The following is a 24084-nucleotide window of genomic DNA, read 5'->3' on the forward strand; positions in this document are numbered from 1 at the left end:
TTACATTCGTATCCTTATTGATGAAATTGAACCTACCCTCCCCTTGGTCATTTGACAACCAATGCCTATAGTGAAAGACTTTGTGAAAGGAAATATGGTCTAAAATCGTAAAAATCAAGAGAAAGAGAAAGAGAAAGAGGTAATAATTTGGAAAGTTTTTTTTTCTTTCTAATTAATGATTGATCAATCAATTTGAGATTTTTTCCTCCTATCCTACTTATCTGTCCAATGGGATTTTAACTACCAACTATAAGAGAATCTACCACTACCGGGGAGAGGGAGAATCTATAACTACTGAGAGAGGGGCTATATAGATTTTAGAATTGTCATTATCATTAAATTAAAAGAAAATTCATGGGATGCAACTAATGATAGATTGCTCCTTTCAAAAAATTTATGATCAAGTTTTCCTTCACCCATGATGAGCCAAAATTCTCTTCACCCATAACCTTTACGACTATTGGATCTCTTAAGAAATATAAAGGCATTTTCGGACTTTATAATATAGAAAGAGGAGTAATTATGACAATCAATTCTCCAAAGAAAACTCTATACCATAGATAAGGAAAAATTTTATGAACACAGTAAATGAAAATTTAAGGGAAGGAAAATGAGAAAACGAAACTCTCCTCTATAATAGTGTATAAAATGTACGAGAAGAGGATCGCTACCAAGCTACATGGCCCCTATGTCAGAATAGGAAACCAATAAAACCATGTGTTGAGGCATGAATCGAGAGATACAAGGACCCCACGTTCACTAGAGAGTATCCTCTCTGACGGGTAGCTCCAAGAAAAGAGACGGAATCAAACTCAGGAACTCTTAGGCCTCGTCTCTTATCTTGCTCCTTGAGGTTTACCATTTCTGTATTTCTTGTCGTGTGATTTGATACATTGACATGGTAACCAACCTGACTGTTTTTTTTTTTAGGGTAACCGTAACCACCCTTACAAGAGAGAGAGAAACGAGGGCTAACAATGAGGTAACCTACTTTAGCTACCATATGTCTCAGCCACAGTTGATTAGGACTTTACCCAGTTAACCCCAATAGACATTTGGATATGATAACAATTAATCTGAATTTCCTCCAACCCAACTTTGACTTCAATTCAGCTCTAGTGGACTGACTTTATTAAACTGAACTGGTCCATGATAAGCTTTTACCTCCCAATTCCCAAGATCTTAAATAAAAATTCTCTACAATACCGGCGGGCGGCAATGCACATCCGATGGCATAGCAAAGGCCATGTTTGTCATGTGTGCCACGTGAGCTCTGTTGTGCTGTAGGATGCGCACTGCCACATTGCCGCCCCACCGGTATTGTAGAGGATCCAAGTCCGTGTAGGGGCTACATTCTCTACATAGAACATTTCTTCAAAAAATAATAAAAATAAGGGAAAAGAGATCACTATTTTCTTGTGAAGCATTTGCACCAGTGTGAGGACCAATACGAGTGTGTAGGAGCATTCAATTGAATGAAATATTTTAATTCATTGGAGGGTAAACGATAATTTTATGCAGCCCTGTGTCTAGGCATAGGAATAGCATTTTTTTTCTAGATCCAGATCCTCTACGGTGCGTTGCCCGTAGCGGCTTGAGTGGTGCAGAATGTGCTGTGCGCATAAAGATCACCTTACCCCTGCCCAAACGCCTTGCCCGAACAGGGGTAAAGCGATCATTGCGAGCACGGCCCAGTCTGGGCCACACAGGCCGCTACGGGTACCTAGGCCATAGAGGATCTGGGTTGTCTTTTTCCCTAAAGATAATAATAATAATAGATAAAAGGTCTCAATGCATTGCCCGTTCATAGTGTATTGTCACACACGAACCATTGGATGGGGACCAATGATTCCATGGAAATACCGAAATGACCCCCTATTTCCGTGCACGAAACCTTTCTCCGTAATAATGTATCAAAGAACTCTCTTCTCGGAAAGTCCTGTAATATGTTCTCACTATTTCTTCCAAGACTTTTTGCCCTGTAGAATTCGATGGGGTAGGAAAACCCCACAAGTCCCCAAAGATTCTTTTTCATTCGAAGTGAAAATGATTAATGTATTATTTCTCTTTTGATTTTGGACTGTTTTTTGGCTTTTAAGACTATGACATTGGGAAAGGGTCATATCATTAAGGTCTTGTGTCAATATGGGAAAGAAAAAACATATGGAAAAAAAGGGCCTATCGACTGCTTGAGGCTCCCTTCCCCACAGGGTTGGAGGAGGATCATAATATACTTCGTGGAGGCTGTTTCTGGATTTGAATCTCTAATCACTAGGTCGTAATAGAGCAACCTTAGCCGTTGTGTCGAGAAGTCCGAGATCTATTATCTAATATCAAAACATGAATATACAATAAATGGATTGACCGATCAAACCCAATCCCTATTAGATTGACCCTTCAATTTTTTAAATATCTTTTACCAAAAAAATTTTCTTTTAAAAATATCTGTGTATGCACACCATTTTATTTTCATGCAGTAGTTTGTAGATTTTCCAAGTTTTACTTTACCATTTGAGCTTAAACTTGAAATATCCACGGAGACCATGGGGTTTACAAGTCCACAAATTTTGAGCCACATCTATTATGCCATGTGGCAAATATTTGAACCACTTAAATAAGCTTATCTTAATAACCCTTTAGTGAACCTTAGGCCTTTTCTAAATGGATCGAATGGGTACACTATAGACAGTTCAACAACTTTAATTGCAACTAATACCTAACCAAACAAATCTTAAATTTTTATATTTTTTTTTAGGGGGAAGTTTTCATACACGGCTGTGTAAGCCATGTGTGTGAGAGGGTGGGAGTTTTGAGACATTAAATATGGGTGGGCAGTTTATGACTTTTCCTACTTTTTGTGAGAAGGGACATGACCGTGCATGCTTGCATGGCCGTGTATGAAATCTTTGGCCTTTTTTTTTTTAAATGGGACTTGTTAACAAGGATTGATATTTTCTATCTAGGGGCTAAACTTGGGCCCCAAAACCCGAGCCGCTTGGGCTGGTGTTTTTCAACCTTTGGGCTGTGCTTGGACCCAAAAAAATAGGCCCAAGGATGGGCCGGGCTTCGGTTTAAGCAAAGTCATTTTTTGGTTTTTGTTTTATATCGAATTGACTATTTATCTGTTGATTAGATATTGCTTGATCTAGTAATCACTTAGGCTCCATTTGGCTGCAAGGGAAATTAAAAGGAAGGGATTGAAGTGAAATTTTCAAACCTACTAGGTAGGTTTTGTAATCAATGCCCCCACCTGATTATGTAACTAACTCCAAAAAATTCCGTATTTGATTATTAATTTTCACATTACTTTGCATCCAATTTCCTTTGATTTGAAATGTAAAATAAAAATTACATCTAAAAAAAATCATTACTAAATATGGTAAGAAATTTATGTATTTTATATAATCTTGTTAAGTAATCATTATAATAGCCTTTTTTTAAGGTTTGAAAATTTTTACTTCCCTTGCAACCAAACAAAGACCTAGACTAGGCTAGGCTAATTCCTGCATAGGTGAGCCAAAGGTCGGGCTGGGCTGGGTTGGGCCAAGCAATGTAAAGATTGAATCTAACCTACCCAAGTTGCAAATAGCTTGGACCAAGTTTCTTTGTAGGACTAAGTTCTCTACTAATGATGCGACCTAGAATTGGGCTTTGGGTTCATCTTTAACTCCCACACCCTATTGTTATGGTCACAAATGCACTTCTTGGATTCAAGTAGAGGGTTTAGATGTCTAGGGCCAGGGAACTCTTCCTTCACTATGTGTGAAGATAAACTCGCCTGGCCTGGAGTTGGACCTCTATTCCTAGCGGTTTCTTTGCTGCTGTGACAATTTTGAAGCTTTCTTCACTCGACAGGTTTTCAAACCAAAGTGATCTAATACCCTTTTGAAGAAAATCACATATACTTGTCTAATATTAACTAATATTGTGTGGGAGATAACTTGCACACAAAAAAAATAAAAAAAATCTAATTTATAACATGCTGAAACATCTATATAACATTGGTCATGTTTGATGTATTGGAACTATACTATTTACCTTTACAAATACATGCAGAGGTTCAAAGATAAAATGATATTTCTAATATAACTAGAACAGAACACAGTTAAAAACTGAGGCATGGTTTAAGAGTCTAACAATTTATCGACATTGGTATTTGCTTTCCTTGAGAGAAACTTTATGCAGATGGGTGGTTCCACCCCAGCCAAAGTAAGTATTGAGCTGGGCAAAGTCCATATCCCATCCCCACAAATCAATCCGGAAGCTACTGCAGATCCAAATGCTTCTGCTTTGGTTTTGTCAACTTTTTCCCACACAAACAGTATTAAACTCCCAAGACACATATCAATTGCAAAGTAGCCTCCAAGGTAGAATGGTATAGCCATGGCCATTGGGAGTGGAATATATTTTGCCCATTTCGTTCCTACAGCATCTCTGATAGCATTGACAAGAATGGCTAGAGCAAAAAAGATGATGCAAAGTTGAAGGCAATGCTTTGGTAGAGATGAGACCCCCTCAACCCCCAATATTGACATGTTGCGGTAGATGAGAGCATTAGGGGTAGGGTATGTAGACCCTTGGACACCAAGATCAGGGAAGGCTTTGTAGAAAAGCCAAAAAACACAAGGGGAGATAACACAACCCATTGCAGTCCCAATAACTTGGCTCAAAAACATGGAATGGGGTGAAGCTAATGCTGGGTACCCAGTCTTGAAATCCTGCATCAGATCAGCAGCTGTGGCGACAATGTTCATCATGACCCTGCATGCTGCAAGACCTGCGAGAACTCCACCATTAGAGGCCCCTGCCCATGCACCAATTGTAAAAATGGTAAGCTTCCCATAGGATGAGGCCAAGGACCAATCAGTGAGTCCACAGGAATATGCATTGCAGAAGGCTAGGGTCAGTGCGAAGATGTAGATGACCACGACATGGTACCACTTGAGTTGGTGAAAAATGAAAGGTACTGTTATGGTGGAGATGATAGCGATGGTAACATAGCCTCCAATTGTAACCCATGGAGATATTTGATCTTTGAGGAAAATCTGGGTTCGCCGCTGATCATCATAGGAGAGAGGTGGGCTCGCAGGAGCAGAGGGACCAGCAATGGGAAGCTCTCCGGTTTTGTTGCCATAGAGATGTTGGCCAAAGAGAGTTTGTTTGAAGACCTTCGCAAAGTTATAGAGACCATTTCCCAGGATCATCGCAATAGCAATGAAAATCTGTTGTGCAAAGTATAAAGTGTGTAATTGATGGAGAAGATTTTGACAAATCATTTAAGTTCCTTCAAATGTCAAATGATTTGACTGTTAAATTAGGTAATATTGCAGTGCTTGATCTATTTGGAACTGGATTGATTCCTCAGATATTAAGCCTTCCATGATCATTGAGTACACAGGTAGAGCCAAAGGATAATCATAACTCTTCAACCTGCTTGTGCAATGCTCCTTGTTTGTTTAAGATTAAAAAATGCAAGCATGACCCATGAACTTGTTTGTTCTTCCTATATTAGAGATGTGTTAGGGGTGTGTAATGACTAAGTTAGTTGTCTTATTTGCTACTTTGCTCATTTTAGCTAAAGCAGTTTACCTTGTAACCTTGTAAGCCTTGGGAGCTGCTAGAAGGAAGATCCACAGCATACCAATGACCCTTTTTAGTTTCAATGAGAGGCCACATGATACTCCATGAAAGAATAGCTCCAACTAGCATTGATATGTTTACGAGGTAAGGACAGATCATCCCAGCCCCAACATATGTAGCCGAAAAATCGAAGTACAACCTGTTAAATGACAGCAAGAAAGAACAATAAATGTCTAACATTGAGGATTTTTAAGAAAACTGGCATTTGGCATGCAAATTGAAGAAGCATAGGTGATGACCCAAGGAGCTCCATCTCAAGCTGACATGGACGAGGACACAAGTGGTCTAGATGGCCATGTCACCAGTTCATGTGGCTGGTGTGGGTCTCCCTAGTAAAGAACTATAAGTTGAATATATGATAATCTAGAGAGTTTTCTCTTTGCCTATATCAATGTAATCAGCATCAGATGGAGGAAATCACTATACCCGTATAGTATCCGTCTTAAGACCAAAGAAATCATCCTGCTTCAACTGTAAAACATTCTATTACCTCTTCTCATAAGCTTTGAGACCAAATGTAGGGAAGTTAGAGAATCCACAATCATCCCCTGCAGTGAAGAACCATTGGAAGAATCCCCACAAGAAACTGAATGAGAAGAACTTGCTCAATGCCTTGACTTGCTTCCTGGAAATGGAAAAGAGTTGAACAAAAAATTAATAAGAAACTAAACTTTCCATGGCTTATTTTAACTTGTCTGCAAGAATCAGAGTCTTACTTGGCTAATTTTGCTCCTTGTGGAGTGTGGAAGCTGTTGATAAGATGTGCAGTTGTAGTACCACTTGGTCAGATTAGTTTAAAGTCTATGATCATAATCTGAAAGAAAACATTAAGGAAACTACATAAAACCTTTTTATTCACATGAATTGAGTGATAAGTTCCCAAAAATTACCTTTCGAAGAGGAACCACAGAGAAGAGCCCAAGAAAGCTAACAACAAAGAGAAATCCAATCATCCATCCCAGAGATGGATTCTTAATGTTTTGTGTTTTGTTAGCATCTGATGTTTGTTTAGCAATAGCTTCGCTCATTCCAAATAGGTAATTCCCAAAACCTCCTGTTTTGTTCAAGCAAACAAAAACAAGCAGGCAAAGTTCCATTATCACACCTTCGGTTACCATTATGTTGCAGTTCAATAGGGGCCCAAAATTTGGTGGACATGTTTTTCACATCATCATCTATAAAGATCAAGTTTCGCATGATTGATAGAGAATCCCTTCACTCATGGGTTCTAGCACTCACATGGGACTCTTCCAACAGAGGGGATGATAGTTCAAATATTTGTATATAGGGAGGGAAATTGGTCATTATGGCATCCCAATAGTGGGATTCATTTTACTTACTGTGAAGGAAAACTTTTGCCTAAAACAAAGGGGGGGAATTCCTTGTCACACTGCGTGGCCCCTACACCAGTGCTAGCATGGCCCCTTGAGGATCTGATTCGTTTATTAATGTGACGATTCAATTCCTAACTTGGTCGCAGGTTCCATGCTACTTAGTGGTGTGACTCCTGTACCTAGACAAAGCAGTGTGCAAAATTACTGCCCAATCCCTCCTAAAATCAAAACTCTCATCTGTGTTAATGCCTCTATGAATGCTCTCAGTAGCCCCCATTGGTGCAAGAGCTACACGACAAAGCAGCAATCTCTTGCCCATATTCATCCAAAACAAAAAAAATATATATATCTCTTGCCCATAATCAAATATATATATTTATATGTATGCATATCAAATACGTAGGAGATCTCCATTCCTAACCATACAAATATGTTTTTAGCGGGAAAATAAACACATGCAAATATGTCTCAAATCAAATAAACATCTTCCAATCCATACCATTAGGTTAAGGGAGATGGATGGGTATGCTGGACTTTATGTGTCTATCTTTCTCTTCTCCCTTTGAAATGACTCTCTTACACTTCAACGGGGGAAGAGAGAGATAGATGCATAGGGTGCTAGCATACCAACATTTTCCCTTAGGCTAATAAATGCATTTTAAACATGTCTTGTCATGTTTTGAGCAATTGGTATCTGATCAGTCGATTCATATCGAAATCGGTGGAGATTGATACTGATTCCTGGCCGACCCCGATTACTAAACCCAAAATTCTTTGATTCTGGAACGGTTGAAAAATCCATCCCAAAACCTCTCGTTTATTAAATTGGATTCAAAATCAGATCCAGGATCGAATCATTATCCTTTGCTGTTACAACATGGTGTTGTACTGCATCGTGCGGCGCTGCAAAGGCCATGTGGCACAGCAGGCCCCACATGGCGCACATGGCCTCTGCAGCGCCGCATGATCAGTACAGCACCGTGCAGTTACAGCATAGGATAAAAATTAATCCAGGATCCGTATCACTCATCAATGGAACAATCCTTATGATATAGAAGAGGTGGTGGTGGTTTTGAGGACTTACCCAGCAGAGACGTTTATGGAAGGTATAATCCCAGTGGTGAGGTTAAGCTTCATAACGATGAAGCAGAACAGAACACTCAGAAGGAAGCTCACCATAAACGGCATAAAGGCCCTGAAGGTTAGCTGCTCCTGCCATGATGGAACTTCCTTGCTATCGAAGATCCGTTCGATTGAAAGGGTCTCTATTTCCATAATATTATTCTTCTTCTTCTTCTGCTGCTGTTGCTCCTGCTGCTGTTCTTCTTGTTGATTCTCCATTATTTCCATCGATGGAATTCTGAATCTTGATGTACCAATTTGGTTTCTGCAATAATAATTTCTGAGGCTCTGAGCTGACCACACACTATATTCCACTTCAAAACTGGAAGCTTGAGAGACTTTGTAGCAGAAGAAGTGATGTTAATGTTTTGAAGAATGGAAAAATCTTTCTTATTTGTTTTTTTTGTATAATTTTCTTTCAAATTGCAAGTCAGTTGCAGCTTGACTTGTGGTCTGACTTAGATTTTGATCCTGTGGCCATTCTATACTATCACTATCCTACACTTAGCCTATATTTACTAAAACTATCATACCTTAAACTTCTTTTCTAAAACTACCATACTTTTAAACTTTTAGACCTCCTTCTACCTTCATGTTTCTAAATACTCAGATTGTCCTTCCTTATCACCTAGTAATATGCTAATCTATTTAACCTACTATTCTTCTTGTATTTTTAACTATTTTTGTCATTAAAATTGTAAAAATTGAAAGCACCCACCTGCTTCTTCTCTCTCTTGTTTTTTACTCTATTTTTTTCTTCAATTTTTCTATTTAATTCAGTTTTTTATTCAATATTTCATCCTCAACGTTCTTCTTCGAACAAATCATGGTTCTAAGTATCGGTATCGTATCGCCTGTATCGGGCGATATGTACCGGTTTTGCTAGTCACTGATACTGTATCGATACCATATCGATAGCACGATACGAACAAAGGATAAAATGATCAGAAAAACTCATTTTTAAGGAGATTCAAGGGTAATTTTGTCCGATATAGTTGATCCAGGCTGATACTGTATCAGTATCATATTGGTTTTGCAGGTTATAGATACTCGTTCTAATATACCGTGCACTAAAACCATAAAATAGATCGACTCTCTTCAAAGCATCTGATACCGTGCACTAAAACCAAGGAACAGATAGACTCTATTTAAAAAATTAATTAAATAAAAAAATTGACAAAAAAAAAAAAAAAATGAATGAAATAAAAAACGGGAGAAAGGAGATGCAAATGGTTGCTTTCATTTTTTACTATTTTAATAGCAAAATTAATAAAAAATAAAAAAAGAATATCTAGTAACATTTTTTATCCCAATATATCATATTGGGGCAAATAATTTTGATTAGACCCATTCTTTCAGTACAATGGTTGTGATTTTCTTTTTCACCATTTCTGTATTTCTTGTCACACGATTGGATATGATTCTTGTCATGTGATTTGATATATTGACATGATAACTACCCTTACAGGAGAGAGAGAAACGACAATGATGTCATGTCATGACATCTATATTCATATTTTCACCCCTTTATTCCTTCAAGCATCTAGAAATTCTTAAAGCTTAATCCAGGTCTAATATGCTTAACCTTTCTGATTTTCTTAATACTCCATAGAGTGTCTTAGCATGAAAGCTAATAATGAGGTAACCTACTTTAGCTACCATATTTCTCAACCACAGTTGATAAGGACCTTAACAGCTAACCCCAATAGACATTTTTTATTTTTGTTGGAATTGGAGGTGTCCGGCCTTTGGTCGACTAATTCTCCCAAGGCTCGTGCACGACCTCGCAATACATATGAATCGAGAGATATTAAGGCCCCATGTTCACTAGGGAGTTTTCTCTCAGATGGATGACCCTAAAGGGGGAGGCAGAGTCGAACTCAGGACCTTCAACTTCCTTAGGCTTCGTCCCTTGCAATTGCACTGCCCCAATAGACATTTGGATATGATAACAATTAACAAGATATTTAACATCAACCATTATCATAAACAAGACTTGTGGATAATTTTTTTATTTATTTTTAATTTACCTGAACTTTTATATTGGTAAACGAATACTTTCTAAATTAATCTGAATTTCCTCTAACCCAACTTTGACTTTAATTCACTTCTAGTGGAGTCACTTTATCGAACTGAACTGTCCCTGATAAGCTCTTACCTCCCAATTCCCAATATCTTAAATTTATAAGCACAACTTCAGTCCTCACTCCTCACTAAGATGTATGACAAAGCTTGTCAAAGGAAGAAAAAAAATATATATGACAAAGCTTTAAAAAGTAAAGCCAAGTGTTCTCTGTGGGGAGTGCGGTTCTTGTGCATACATAGGTCAATGGGAGTGCACACAATGGTATCAATATGATCATAATAATTATCACTTTTTATGGGGCAGGATGGTCATTTCACCCCTCATGTGTCTGGGTGTAGGGGGTACATTCTACCATGTAGAACATTTCTCCAAAAAGTAATAATGATAAGGGGTAAGAACTCGTTATTTTATCGTGAAGCATTTGCATCAGTGCAAGACCAATAAGGACGTGTATAGGAGGAACATTTAATTGAATGAAAATTTTTAATTCACTAGAGGCTGAGGCGCTAAGTGATAATTTTACACAGCCCGCTGTACAGGCACAGGTACTATACGACAAAATAGCATTCTTTTTCCCTAAAGATAATAATAGATAAAAGGTTTCATGCATGTCCGTTCATGATGTATTGTCACACACGAACTATTGTATGGAGACCAATTATTCCATGGAAATATCGAAACGACCCCCTTTTTTTTTTTTCCGTGCATGAATCCTTTTCCCATAATAATGTATCTTTGTTTTTTTTTATAGTAAAATTCCCCATAATAATTATCACAGAACTCTTAAAGTCCTATAATATGTTATCATTATTTCTTCCAAGACTTTATGCCCTGTAGAATCCAAATAGGTAGGAAACCCATAAGTCCCCAAAATTCTTTTCCTTTCGAAGAGAAAATGATTGATGTATTGTGTCTCTTTTGATTTTGGACTTTTATTGCTTTTAAGATCGTGACATTGGGAATGGGTCATATCATTAAGGTCTTGTGTAAATATGGAAAAACAAAAAAAGGAAAAAAAGGGCCTATCGACTGCTTGAGGCTCCTTTTCCCGCAGGGTTGGAGAAGGATCATAATATATTCCCGTTTTGAACCTGTAATCACTAGATCGTAATAGAGCAATCTTAGCCATTATGCCAAGATCTATTTTCTAATATCAAAACATGAGTATACAAAAAATGGAATGACCGATCGAACCCTATCCCTATTAGATTTAACCCTTCAATTTTTTAAATATCTTTTACTAAAAAATAAAAAATTTCAAAAATATCTTTCTGTTTATGCACACCATTTTATTTTCATGCAGGCTCTAATAGTTTGTAGATTTTCAAAGTTTTAGTTTACCATTTGAGCTGAAACTTGAAATGTACACGGAGACCATGGGGTTTACAAGTCCATAAATTTTGAGCCACATCTATTATGCCATGTGGCAAATATTTGAACCACTTAAATAAGCTTATCTTAATAACCATTTAGTGAACCTTAGGCCTTTTATAAATGGGTCGAATGGGTACACTATAGACAGTTCAACAACTTCAATTGCAACTAATACCTAACCAAACCTTTCTTAAATTTTTATTTTTTTTTTTTCTAAAATGGGACTTGTTAACAAGGGTTGATATTTTCTATCTAGTGGCTCAACTTGGGCCCTAAAACCCTAGCCCACCAAGACCCGTCTTAAATTTTCTGGGCTTGGGCTGGTGTTTTTCAACCTTTGGGCTGTGCTCGGACCCAAAAACAAAGGCCCATGGACAGGCCAGGCTTCGGGTTAAGCAAAGTCATTTTTTAGTTTTATTTTATATTGATTTGACTATTTATTTGTTGATTAGATATTGCCTGAACTAGTAGTAATCACTTAGGCTCCATTTGGTTGCAAGGGAAATTAAAGGGAAGGGATAGAAGTGAAATTTTCAAACCTACAAGGTAAGTTTTGAAATCAATGCCCCACATGATTATGCAACTAACTCCAAAAAATTCCATATTTGATTATTAATTTTCACATTACTTTGCATCCAATTCCCTTTGATTTGAAATGTAAAATAAAAATTACGTCTAAAAAAATCATTACTGAATATGGTAAGAAATTTATGTATTTTATATAATCTTGTTAGGTAATTAATCATTATAATAGTCTCTTTTTTAGGTTTGAAAATTTTTACTTCCCTTGCAACCAAACAAATTAAGACCTAGGCTAGGCTAGGCTAATTCCTGCATAGGTGAGCCAAAGGACGGGCTGGGCTGGGTTGGGCCAGGCAATGTAAAGATTGAATCTAACCTAGCCAAGATGCAAATAGCTTGGACCAAGTTTATTTGTAGGACTAAGTTCTCTACTAATGATGCGACCTAGAATTGGGATTTGGGTTCGTCATTAACTCCCACACTCTATTGTTATGGTCACAAATGCACTTCTTGGATTCAATTAGAGGGTTTAGATGTCTGTGGCCAGGGAACTCTTCCTTCACTATGGGTGAAGATAAACTCGCCTGGCCTGGAGTTGGACCTCTATTCCTAGCGGTTTCTTTGCTGCTGTGACAATTTTGAGGCTTTCTTCACTCAACAGTTTTCAAACCAAAGTGATCTAATACCCTTTTGAAGAAAATCACATATACTTGTCTAATATTAACTAATATGGTGTGGGAGACAACTTGCGCACAAAAAAAAAATCTAATTTATAACATGCTGAAACATCTATATAACATTGGTCATGTTTGATGTATTGGAACTATATTGTTTACCTTTACACATACATGCAGAGGTTCAAAGATAAAATGATATTTCTAATATAACTAGAACAGAATAGTTAAAACTACTGAGGCATGGTTTAAGAGCCTAACAATTTATCGACATTGGCATTTGCTTTCCTTGAGAGAAACTTCATGCAGATGGGAGGTTCCACCCCAGCTAAAGCAAGTATTGAGGTGGGCAAAGTCCATATCCCATCCCCACAAATCAATCCGGAAGCTACTGCAGGTCCGAATGCTTCTGCTTTGGCTTTGTCAACTTTTTCCCACACAAACAGTATTAAACTCCCAAGACACATATCAATTGCGAAGTAGCCTCCAAGGTAGAATGGTATAGCCATAGCCATTGGGAGTGGAATATATTTTGCCCATTTCTTTCCTACAGCATCTCTGATAGCATTGACAAGAATGGCTAGAGCAAAAAAGATGATGCACAGTTGAAGGCAATGCTTTGGTAGAGATGAGATCCCCTCAACCCCCAATATTGACATGTTGCGGTAGATGAGAGCATTAGGGGCAGGGTATGTAGACCCTTGGGCACCAAGATCAGGGAAGGCTTTGTAGAAAAGCCAAAAAACACAAGGGGAGATAAGACAACCCATTGCAGTTCCAATAACTTGGCTCAAAAACATGGAACGAGGTGAAGCTAATGTTAGGTACCCAGTCTTGAAATCCTGCATCAGATCAGAAGCTGTGGAGACAATGTTCATCATGACCCCGCATGCTGCAAGACCTGCGAGAACTCCACCATTAGAGACCCCTGCCCATGCACCAATTGTAAAAATCGCAAGTTTCCCATAGGATGAGGCCATGGACCAATCAGTGAGTCCACAGCCATATGCATTGCAGAAGGCTAGGGTTGGTGCGAAGATGTAGATGACTACGACATGGTACCACTTGAGCTGGTGAAAAATGAAAGGTACTGTTATGGTGGAGATGACAGCGATGGTAACATAGCCTCCAATTGTAACCCATGGAGATATTTGATCTTTGAGGAAAATCTGGGTTCGCCGCTGATCATCATAGGAGAGAGGTGGGCTCGCAGGAGCAGAGGGACTAGCTATGGGAAGCTCTCCAGTTTTGTTGCCATAGAGTTGTTGAAACAAGCCAAAGAGAGTTTGTTTGAAGACCTTCAAAAAGTTATAGAGACCATCTCCTAGGATCATCGCAATGGCAATGAAAATCTGTAGTGCAAAATATAAAGTGTGTAATTGATGGAGAAGATTTTGACAAATCAATTAAGTTCCTTCAAGTATCAAATGATTTGAGTGTTAAATTAGGTTATATCGTAGTGCTTGATGTATTTGGAATTGGATTGATTCCTCAGCTATTAAGCCTTCCATGATCATTGAGTACACAGGTAGAGTCATAGGATAATCATAACTCTTCAACCTGCTTGTCTTTTTTTCTGGATCAAATGAACCCATGTCATTCAACGGTGACTATTGGAAACACTTAATGTTCCTTGTGCAATGCTCCTTGTTTGTTTAAGATTAAAAAATGCAAGCATGCCCGATGAACTTGTTTGTTCTTTCTATATTAGAGATGTGTTAGGGGTGTGTAATGACTGAAATAGTTGTCTTAGTTGCTAGTTTGCTCATTTTAGCCAAAGCAGTTTACCTTGTAACCTTGTAAGCCTTGGGAGCTGCTAGAAGGAAGATCCGCAGCATACCAATGACCCTTTTTAGCTTCAATGAGAGGCCACATGATACTCCATGAAAGAATCGCTCCAACTAGCATTGATATGTTTATGAGGTAAGGACAGATCATCCCAGCCCCAACATATGTAGCCGAAAAATCGAAGTACAACCTGAGTGACAGCAAGAAAGAACAATAAATGTCTAACATTGAGGATTTTTAAGAATACTGGCATTTGGCATGCAAATTGAAGAAGCATAGGTGATTATGACCCAAGGAGCTCCATCTCAAGCCGACATGGACAAGGACACAGGTGGTCTAGATGGCCATGTCACCTGTCCATGCGGCTGGAGTGGGTCTCCCTAGTAATGAACTATAAGTTGAATATATGATAATCTAGAGAGTTCTCTTTGCCTATACCAAAGTAATCAGCATCAGATGGAGGAAATCACTATACCCCTATAGTATCATATCTGTCTTAAGACCAAACAAATCATCCTGCTTCAACTGTAAAACATCCTATTACCTCTTCTCATAAGCTTGGAGACCAAATGTAGGGAAGTTAGAGAATCCACAATCACCCCCTGCAGTGAAGAACCATTGGAAGAATCCCCACAAGAAACTGAATGAGAAGAACTTGCCCAATGCCATGACTTGCTTCCTGGAAACGGAAAAGAGTTGAACAGAAAATTGATAAGAAACCTCCCATGGCTTATTTAACATGTCTACATCAAGCAGCCTTACTTGGCTAATTTTGCTCCATGTGGAGTGTGGAAGCTGTTGATAAGATGTGCAGTTGCAGTACCACTCGGATAGATCAGTTTAAAATCAATCACCATAATCTGAAAGAAACCATAAGAAAACAATGTAAACATACAACATCATCATCTAGAGAAAGAAATATTTCAAATCATATCGATACATTAGAATCTATTTGGTAATATTGTAGGCTCAACCGCTCAGGTATCATCAGTTTTCCATGTAACAGAGGGCCTGATCAACAAACCAGTAAGGTCTCTGGACTTGCTTGAATGGTCCCAAACCTAGCCTGGTTTAAGCCCATCCAAACGCTGCCAATCGGAACCTCAAATGAAAAACCTTATGTCCAAAATTGATATCAGTTCCTGACCTTGCTCAACCAGTTAAAGACCCTACTGCCTTTCTATTCACATGAACTGAGTGATAAGTTCACTGAAATTACCTTTCGAAGAGGAACCACAGAGAAGAGCCCAAGGAAGCTAACAACAAAGAGAAACCCAATGATCCATCCCAGAGATAGGTTCTTAATGTTTTGTGCGTTGTTAGCTTCTTTTGATTGTTTAGCAACAGCCTCGCTCATTGCAAAGAGGTAACTCCCAAAACCTCCTGTTTTGTTCAAGCAAGCAAACACTAAGTAAGCAAAGTTCTAAAGCATATGTTTAAGGGATTGGTGTTCCACCATAATAATACCAGGAATCTCATCATCACATCGTCAATTCCCACCCTGGGGCATTTCAATAGGGGCCAAAAGCATCATCATCATCATCTGTTTAGTCTTAAAATAGAAACAAAAGTTCAAGGATCCTACAATGGCAGATGGACTAAACTCTAGTGAGGATTCTCTGAGGTACACAAGGTATATACAGAAAAAAAAAAAAAAAAAAGGCCGTGTAGGCCATAGTATGACCACATCTAACGCTGGATCTATGAAAATTGTTTTCCATTTTGATTTCTACTTCCTCATAGGCAATGCTTGTTCTTCTAAGTGATTTTGACTGATGCAATTGAACCAGAAGACCAAAAATCCTAGTGAAAGGATGATCCAAACTCATAAGGAAATTGCTATTTTCACTCTTGTTTTTGCATGTTTTACATTAAGGACATGTTTGTTCGTTGTAAAATATTTTGTTATGCAAACTAAAATTTACATGAAAATTTTCCTATTTTTTCAAATTTTTTTGAACGTTTTTTATGATAAAACCAAAAAGTGGAAAATTCTTTTTTACAAAAAAAAAATTAAAAATTCATTTTCTACATTTTTTTTACATGAAAACAAACATAGACTAAAGATTTACTTTTACTAGAACTTACAGATTCAGAGAGAGCGAGGATCGTTAAGGCCTTGAACTAACAAAAGTAAAACAATTCCTACCATAGTTGTCAAGGCTTGGCCTTGGCGTCACTTAGGTGACTGCCTTGACAACTAGTGTCGCCTTGGTACCCTGGGTGAGCGTTTTGGCTGCCTTGCTTCTAGACCCCTACAATGGCTTGGTTTGCCTAGATGCCTTGACAGCTATGATTCCCACTCAAAGAGTTAAGTATGTGTAACCTAGGCAGGTAGCAGTTCAATAAAGGGAGAGACAACAAAATGGAGCTTCGGCCCAACTTCTAGAAGGGAAGTTCGTTTAGAAATTCTCGAATGTGGTTCATCTATATCCATCAGACCATCACCACAGGCGAAAGGACATTGGTTAGAAATAACTGAAGGAGTCATGGTTTTTGAAATATTAGTACCATGAACGATTTTTCCTTCAAAATATCGGTATCAAATATTTTTTTATGGAAAATAGCTTTCTATCCTGGAGTGTAGCCTATGCCAGCACTCCTATGTGTCTATCTCTCATACTGTAGATTATTATCCCCTCCAATTCCTAAAGCTTGGTAGTACGGCAGTGCTCAGTGGAAATGTCGACATGTGACAGTTTGGACATCAAATGGTCCGAGCTCAACATAGTCAACCACTGAATGTCCGAACTGCCACGCATCGACATCTCTACCGCCAAACTTTTAGGAATTGAAAAGGATAATTTTCCCATCCGGCCTAATTCCTTCCTTTTACCATTTGACTTTGATGGGGTGAGGTGGTGAATAGCTCAGTCACTGTTCACCCATAAATTTCCTTTCCATAAATATCCTTTGCACAGCTAAGAATTACTTTTTCAAGTATACCATTAAAATGGCAAGCCAGAAACAAAGCACATGTCACGAGACAATGAATCGGTTTCAGTTTGAGGCCCGACTCCTGTCCAGGACTCTGCCCTGCAGCGCTGGACAGAGTGGGGAGTGCAAAGACCGCCTTACCCCTGCCTGAGTGCCTTGCCCGAGCAGTGGTGAGACGGTCTTTTCACGCCTCACTCAGTCCGGCGCTGCGCTGCATATGCAGCCCGGACAGAGTGCTGGACAGGATATTCTTGAAAAGGAGAGCTTCATCACAGAGTCACAGTCGCACCGTAATGGAGTTAGCTCAGTGGGTAAGGAAGGATGAGTTCAACTCTCCTTCGGAAACAAATCCATAAAAAAAAAAAATTTCCTATCTATTGGATTCTGCAATGAATAATGGGAGATATAGAGGCGATGGTGGTTTTGGGGACTTACCGCTAAAGGCAATGCCGGAAGAAGCAACTACGCAAGTCTGAATGACGGTATTCTCCTGCCTGGTAAAAGGTTGCTTGAGAAACCCAAATTTCTGCAATAACTTGGTCCATGTCTTCACGAAGAAGAACCCAAGAAGCCCAGCAGAGACGTTGAGGGAAGGTATAATCCCAGTGGTGAGGTTGAGCTTCATAACGATGACACCAAAAATACCACTCAGAAAAAAGCTCACCACGAAGGCCCTGAAGGTCAGTTGCTCCTGCCATGATGGAAGAACTTTTGCATCGAAGATCCGTTCGATTGAAAGCGTCTCTATTTCCTCCACATTATTCTGTTGCTGCTGCTCTCGTCTGTTCTCGATGCTTTCCATCGATGGAATTTGGTTTCTGGGTTTTCAAGCTTTGGATCTCTTCAATGGGTTTTTGGGGGTTTTTAAAAAATTAAAAATTAGAAATTAGAATTTCCAATCTATCACGGACTCAAGCCATGAGATTAGGGATATTGTAAAGGAAATTCGAAACGCCAGAAAAAAATGGTTTGTTAAGATCTCTAACATCCTTTTAAAAAGGGAATTTTATGTCGATTTGGATTTGGGGAATATCCTACATGCGCCAACGGTGAAACCCTCCGTACAAAGTGAGTATAAGTAAAGGGGTAGGGTTACCAAGTCGCATAGACGAGCACACCAATGCTATTCTATAAAACGGTATCTACATTGGAGGGTAGCGAGGTCAGTTCTTGTGAAAATGAGAGATTTTATTGCCGGAAAACTGAGACATACCCAAACTCTAAGAGCCCGGATCCTCTCCAACGACATTGAGGAGGATTCCTCTCCATTCTCCAATGACTCTCCTAAGGCTATCTTTCATATCAATTCGCGAAGATTCTCTTAAATATGGTGTGAAGTATTGTCGCATCGTCCGCGATATGTATCTGTATCGCCATGGTTTTGAAGTATCAGTATCATATCGTTTGTATCGGGGGCGATATGTAACAGTTTCGGTTGTGGTCGATCTTGATATTGTGCTGATATAGTATCGGTGACACAGTACGGACAAGGGGTAAAACAGTCAAATATCTTCTTTTAAATGGAAATCATAGGTAATTTTGTCAAATACGATCGATCCTTGTTGATATCGTAGCGGTATAATATTGGTTTTGCAAGTGACCAATACTTGATCCAATACCATGCACTAAAACTAGGGGTGTAAATGAATAGCCGAAATCCGTTCCCGTATCCGTTTAGCACTATCTAAATCCGTCCGAAAACTAAACGGATGCGGATATGGATAGGCTATTGCTATCCGAAAAGCTATATTTACATGTAAACGGATAAAATATCCGATCCGTGTCCGTGTCCGTATCCGTTTAGCACTATCCGAATCTGTCCAATAGCTAATCGGATGCACTTGCAGATATAGCGCTATCCGAGCCGAATCCGATCCATTTACAGCCCTAACTAAAACCCACCATGCGTTTTAGCAATCGATATCAGTCTCTACCGATCGATTAGGTTTACCCTTGCTTCCTTCAAAAAAATTAGATTTTTTTTATTTAATTTTTTACCCTCTGTACTGGTCCTCCGAGACAGGATCAGCCAGGAATCAGTATTGGTCTCAACTGATACTGATACAAATTGGTCGATCCGATACAACCGATCAGTGTCAATGTCGTATTGATATCGTATGGATTGTATAGGTGATCGATACCCAATCTATGGATTCCTAAAAAAGAGGGAGAACTGGAAAAAAAAGAAAAGAAAATGGAGTTAAGTCTCCATGAACTGATATGAAACTTGGCCTTATGAGAACGTCATTGGAGAGGAATCCTCTTCAATGTGGTTGGAGAGGATCCGGACTCGACTTGTGAAACATGGTCTGTACTAGAGCTCCCCACTCCCATGTGTCTAACTCTCTCCCTTGCTAAAAAACACATTATTGTCCCTTGTTTTGGGGGAGGATAGAGATAGACACAGGAGCACTAGCATAGGTTGCGCTCCCAGACTGGGCACCACTTGCCAATCACAAAGGTAGGCATCTATTTTGCTATGTGAAGAGATGATATGTCAACTCCAACCGTCAGATAGAGATGACATGGTCTTGATTAGTCATATGTCAAATTTTATAATCTAATTCAATCAAGTATTCTTTTTTGTATTGGCACACATCTCGTGCATGTCTATATGCATGTGTATCAACTGTCAAGTGTCTACACATTATTGTGCAGTTCCCAACTCGCAGTGGAAACAGACACGTAGCTAATCTAGACTCTGTCCATTATTTCCAATAGAAAACAAGGTATTTGATTGAATTATACTCTGCATCTTATTTACAAAAAAAAAAAAATCTCTGTATTTTCACATGTGGTTAATTTAGACATTTCATCTCTACCCAACAATTAGAATAGACATGTCACATTTATCTATTTTAATTGTGGTCATTCTTTTACCAAAAAAAAGAATAGACATATCACACGTTCACACGTTCGCTTAAAAGATGTCTTGTGACAAAATAACAGACATTTGTGATAATATCAATTCACCTAATAATAATAAGGTAAAAGGAGGATTCCTTGCCATGCAAAGACATAAAAATGGGGGAGGGGGGACTCTCTCTCTCTCTCTCTCTCTCTCTCTCTCTCTGATAAACGGATTAAAATCTTTATAGTGCCTTGCAGTTTGGGCCTAAGAGCTCGACACGTAGAAGATGTTTCATCCAACAATGTGAGCTCGATTGACCCAATTTTTTATTTTATTTTTTTTGACAGGGAAGTTTGAGTAAATAAAGTGTAAGTGTAGGAGAGTGATCATAGAAATTTTCCATAATAGTAATAGTAATAATAATAATAATGTATTCAATATGGAAATAAATTATTCATTATATAAGATTGCAAAAAAAATAAAATGTGTTAGGAGATTGGATTAAGTTTTGCCAAACTTACAAAATTATCTAAAAATTCAGCTTACAAAACTACCAACACAACCTTCAGTTTAACCAAATTACTTAAAACAAAAATTTGTATTACAAAACTACCAAAAAACAGTGATCCTCCATTCCTCCCTCATTCAGCAACATTTTTTGACAGTTTAACACTTATTTATTTTGGGCAAATATACATCCATTCATGATTGTGAACAAAGTTCACAGTTGCAAAGTTACAAGAATCCCTCAACTATGAAGTGGAAATAGGGCAAACGGCCATGCTCAGAACATACATGGCCCTCCTAGCTAAAGAATCAGCTACTCCTTAGAAGTAAATTGAAAATTACTATCCATAAAATAAAATGAAATATGATTTATGTCCTCAACCACTGCCTGAATAAGAAGTGGGATAGATGTACTCCCTCCCATTATGTACGCATAAAGCTTTTTGACAATTATACACTTAATGCAAGGCTTACGCCTTTCTCAATGGGTACCTAGGAATTTTCTTTTTGGATATAGCAATAGCACGACCAAGAGGTGAGATGACCATTTTTATTGGAATCTTAAATGATTTTAAATATTTGATTCAAAATATTGTTATTTTTTTATTAAAAAAGTTTATTAGAGGGTTTTGTTGTTCCCTAATAGACACCTAAATGACTAATGGGTGTATCTATTGGAAGACTTTTTTTTGGGGGGGGGGGGGGGAATTGGAAAGCTTTAATAGGGAGGCGGATAGGGGACGGGGATAGACCCCAAGGTGGTTTGAACTCATGACCTCTTATTTGAGGAGTTGGTCTTTTACCAACTGAGCTGACCCCTTGGGGTTCCTATTGGAAGACTTGTTTGAATGGTCAACAAATAAGTTTTATGGGAAAAACCATGTTTTGTGGGTATATCAATTGGGGACATCCCTTGGGGAGTTGGGGGTGTCTTTTCTTCTCCTATATAAAGAGAAGAGTTTTGCCCATTTCTCTAATAATTTTGAGAAAACTTCTTTTTATTGTTCCTCATAGCTTTATTTCTCCGTTGTTTATATCCAATTGAATGCAACTCTTTGTGCCCTTTGTAGCCTAGTATTTAAAGTACATCATTACTAGATAATTTTGTTTGGAACGCTGTTTTATCTTGGAGATTGATTCACAAGGACCTGGCTGCACCATAGGTTGCCTAGAGTATTAAGGAGAGTGACTTTTGTCACGACTCAGCCCTACGATTTCTTTTAATTTCTTCATGTTTTTCAGGCTTATGACGCATTATATGGTGCTTGAGATTGACGTCATCAACCTCGGTTTGTCTATATTAAGATACGTAATCTAACCCCCTTAGTCACATATATATATATACCTCGGTTTGTCCACATTAAGATACGTAATCTAACCCCCTTAGTCACATATATATATATATATATATATATATATTGATATGTATGTTTCAGATGCTTATTTACAACAACTTTTGACCCGGACATTGATGATGTCGACGTGTTCTTTGATGATGTTGTACCAGACATTTGCAGTCTATCTCCTGCAAATGACGTGGGAAAGAATCAAACTGTCATGTTATTTCCCTTTTTAGCTTCTTCCCTGCAAATCTTGTCCAAGTTCGGCAAGCTTGGAGCCCCAAATGGATGTGGAGAATTTCTTCCTTGCGAATGATTTTTCTTATTACCGAAAAAAAGGGTCCTAAACCATTTCCAATGCTTCTTCCATCTACATTGTTGCAACATCATCATCCATCTCTCTCTCTCTCTCTCTCTCTCTCTCTCACTCAGCCTCTTACATCACCTCTTCCCTTCTCACTGGGTTGAGGTGGTGATCGGAGAGGAAAGAAAGAGGGGAGTGGGGTTAAAAACGTAAGTGAATGTGAGAGGGCGCTATTTTGGGTAATTTTGTAATGCATTTTTTTTTTTTTTTTTGGTGTAATTTGATTAGATTATAGATTCAGTAAGTAATCTTATAAAATGAAACCCATTTATGGATAATAGTGTAATCTCCCCTTAAGTTTTTGTTCACCAAGGTAAGGAGAGTTTGTGATGCAACCCTATAGTTTGGACTTTGATTCATCATTAACTCTCAATCCTTATTGTTCATGGTCTAAAATATCCTTCTCTAACTCAATCGAAGGGTCAGATACGGTGGATGAAGAAATTCTAAATACAAGGAGACAATGAAGTGTGGAATAAATTGAACTATAAAAGAAGGGAAGATAGAATTGTGCATTGGTTTGAATTCTTCGTATCTTCTCTTGATAGGAGACTTTGTATTTATAGGGTATAGATAATTACAATTGAGTATTTGAAAATTCAAAAAATAAGAGAGAGAGAGAGAGAGAAGATTTGTTATAGCTAGAGATCATCTCAACAACTAAGAGAGAAAAGAGGAGAAGTCTCGCGGACTTGGTCAGCTTGCACCCGTTGGCTTTGTGAAACTCAAATTTGAATTTGAATTTGAAAGAGGAGAGGTCTTGAGATGATAGCAGAGTAAATAGTAAATACACATTGCTCGGGTGGGGTCCCCCTCCCCCCTCCCTCTCTATTAGATGAAATTGAGAAAATTAATGGGCAAGCAAATTGAGGTGATAATTTTCCCAAATTATTTAGGGACAAATTTTTTTTCTTTTGTGTTTTCAGATTGCTATTATGGTATCCCTAATCCTAACAAATAGGCAGATCAATGACGGACGCTTGAGCTATAAAAACTCTTATTTCATAGTCAAAACTATTTTGAAACATTTCTTTTTTTGAATATCTAAGTTGAAAAGAAACTTTTGTAAACAATATCTTACACGATTATGTAATTCTCTCTAATTTAATTTTGGGAGAGAATCGTCTTAGGAAGAGAGTAGCCCACTTATGAAGGGCAGGAAAATTGTATCATACATTGGAGGGCAATAAGGACATTTCACACGAGGAAGAGAGAGATAGATACAGAAATGCTAGTGTAGCTTATGCCAATGGCTCTAGTTTTAAGTTATGTATGTCTTTCCTCACCATTTCTTCTAGAGTCATTTTAAATGTACTCGTGGCTCTATCATTTCCTCCAATTTGATCGTATCACTCTCCTTATTAGCACATCCAAAAGCCTCATTTACTCATGTCTATACCACCTCAAATGATTTTCTCCCAACGTATCATGAATAGGAATTACTCCTAAATTATCTTTACCTTGTTCGTTTTTTATTTTATCTTTTTCTAGTTTTACCACTCATCCATCTCAATACCTTCATTTCAGTTATACTAAAATTTGTTT

General features: G+C 38.2%; 2 protein-coding genes across 3 annotated transcripts in view; both read right to left on the reverse strand.

The window, feature by feature from the left end:
* The window catches only part of LOC122664130 (probable metal-nicotianamine transporter YSL7), a 26174-nt gene extending 7855 nt beyond the window's left edge, over nt 1-18319 (reverse strand). Inside the window, exon 1 of the mRNA XM_043859832.1 lies at nt 18268-18319. Coding sequence (XP_043715767.1) covers nt 18268-18279 — 12 coding nt within the window. The 5' untranslated portion in view covers nt 18280-18319. The remainder of the gene's footprint in view (nt 1-18267) is intronic.
* LOC122664133 (probable metal-nicotianamine transporter YSL7) lies at nt 4042-18217 on the reverse strand. Of its 2 annotated transcripts, XR_006333295.1 has the most exons (8): nt 17913-18174; nt 15760-15923; nt 15303-15400; nt 15085-15219; nt 14541-14730; nt 12960-14104; nt 7337-7356; nt 4042-4080 (listed from the first exon to the last, which is right to left on the reverse strand). XR_006333295.1 is itself a non-coding variant. In XM_043859835.1 (6 exons), the coding sequence occupies exons 1-6, from the start codon at nt 18100-18102 to the stop codon at nt 13001-13003; spliced, it is 1881 nt and encodes a 626-aa protein (XP_043715770.1). In that variant the 5' UTR covers nt 18103-18217; the 3' UTR covers nt 12901-13000. The 2 variants fall into 2 exon arrangements, 1 of the variants encoding a protein (XP_043715770.1); XM_043859835.1 differs by lacking the exons at nt 4042-4080; nt 7337-7356 and having other exon boundaries at nt 12901-14104; nt 17913-18217.
* Nucleotides 18320-24084: the final 5765 nt, after the last annotated feature.

The sequence above is a fragment of the Telopea speciosissima genome, chromosome 6 (genome assembly GCF_018873765.1).
Source record: "Telopea speciosissima isolate NSW1024214 ecotype Mountain lineage chromosome 6, Tspe_v1, whole genome shotgun sequence".
In the NCBI taxonomy this organism is placed as follows: Eukaryota; Viridiplantae; Streptophyta; class Magnoliopsida; order Proteales; family Proteaceae; genus Telopea; species Telopea speciosissima.

Excerpts from the sequence above, each read along its gene's own strand:
- LOC122664133 (XM_043859835.1), bottom strand. The coding sequence starts at position 18,102 with ATGAAGCTCAACCTCACCACTGGGATTATACCTTCCCTCAACGTCTCT. Across the intron at positions 15,924-17,912 it reads TTCCGGCATTGCCTTTAGCG|GAGGTTTTGGGAGTTACCTC; the intron begins GTAAGTCCCCAA and ends TGAACAAAACAG. Across the intron at positions 14,105-14,540 it reads AAGGCTTACAAGGTTACAAG|ATTTTCATTGCCATTGCGAT; the intron begins GTAAACTGCTTT and ends TTTGCACTACAG.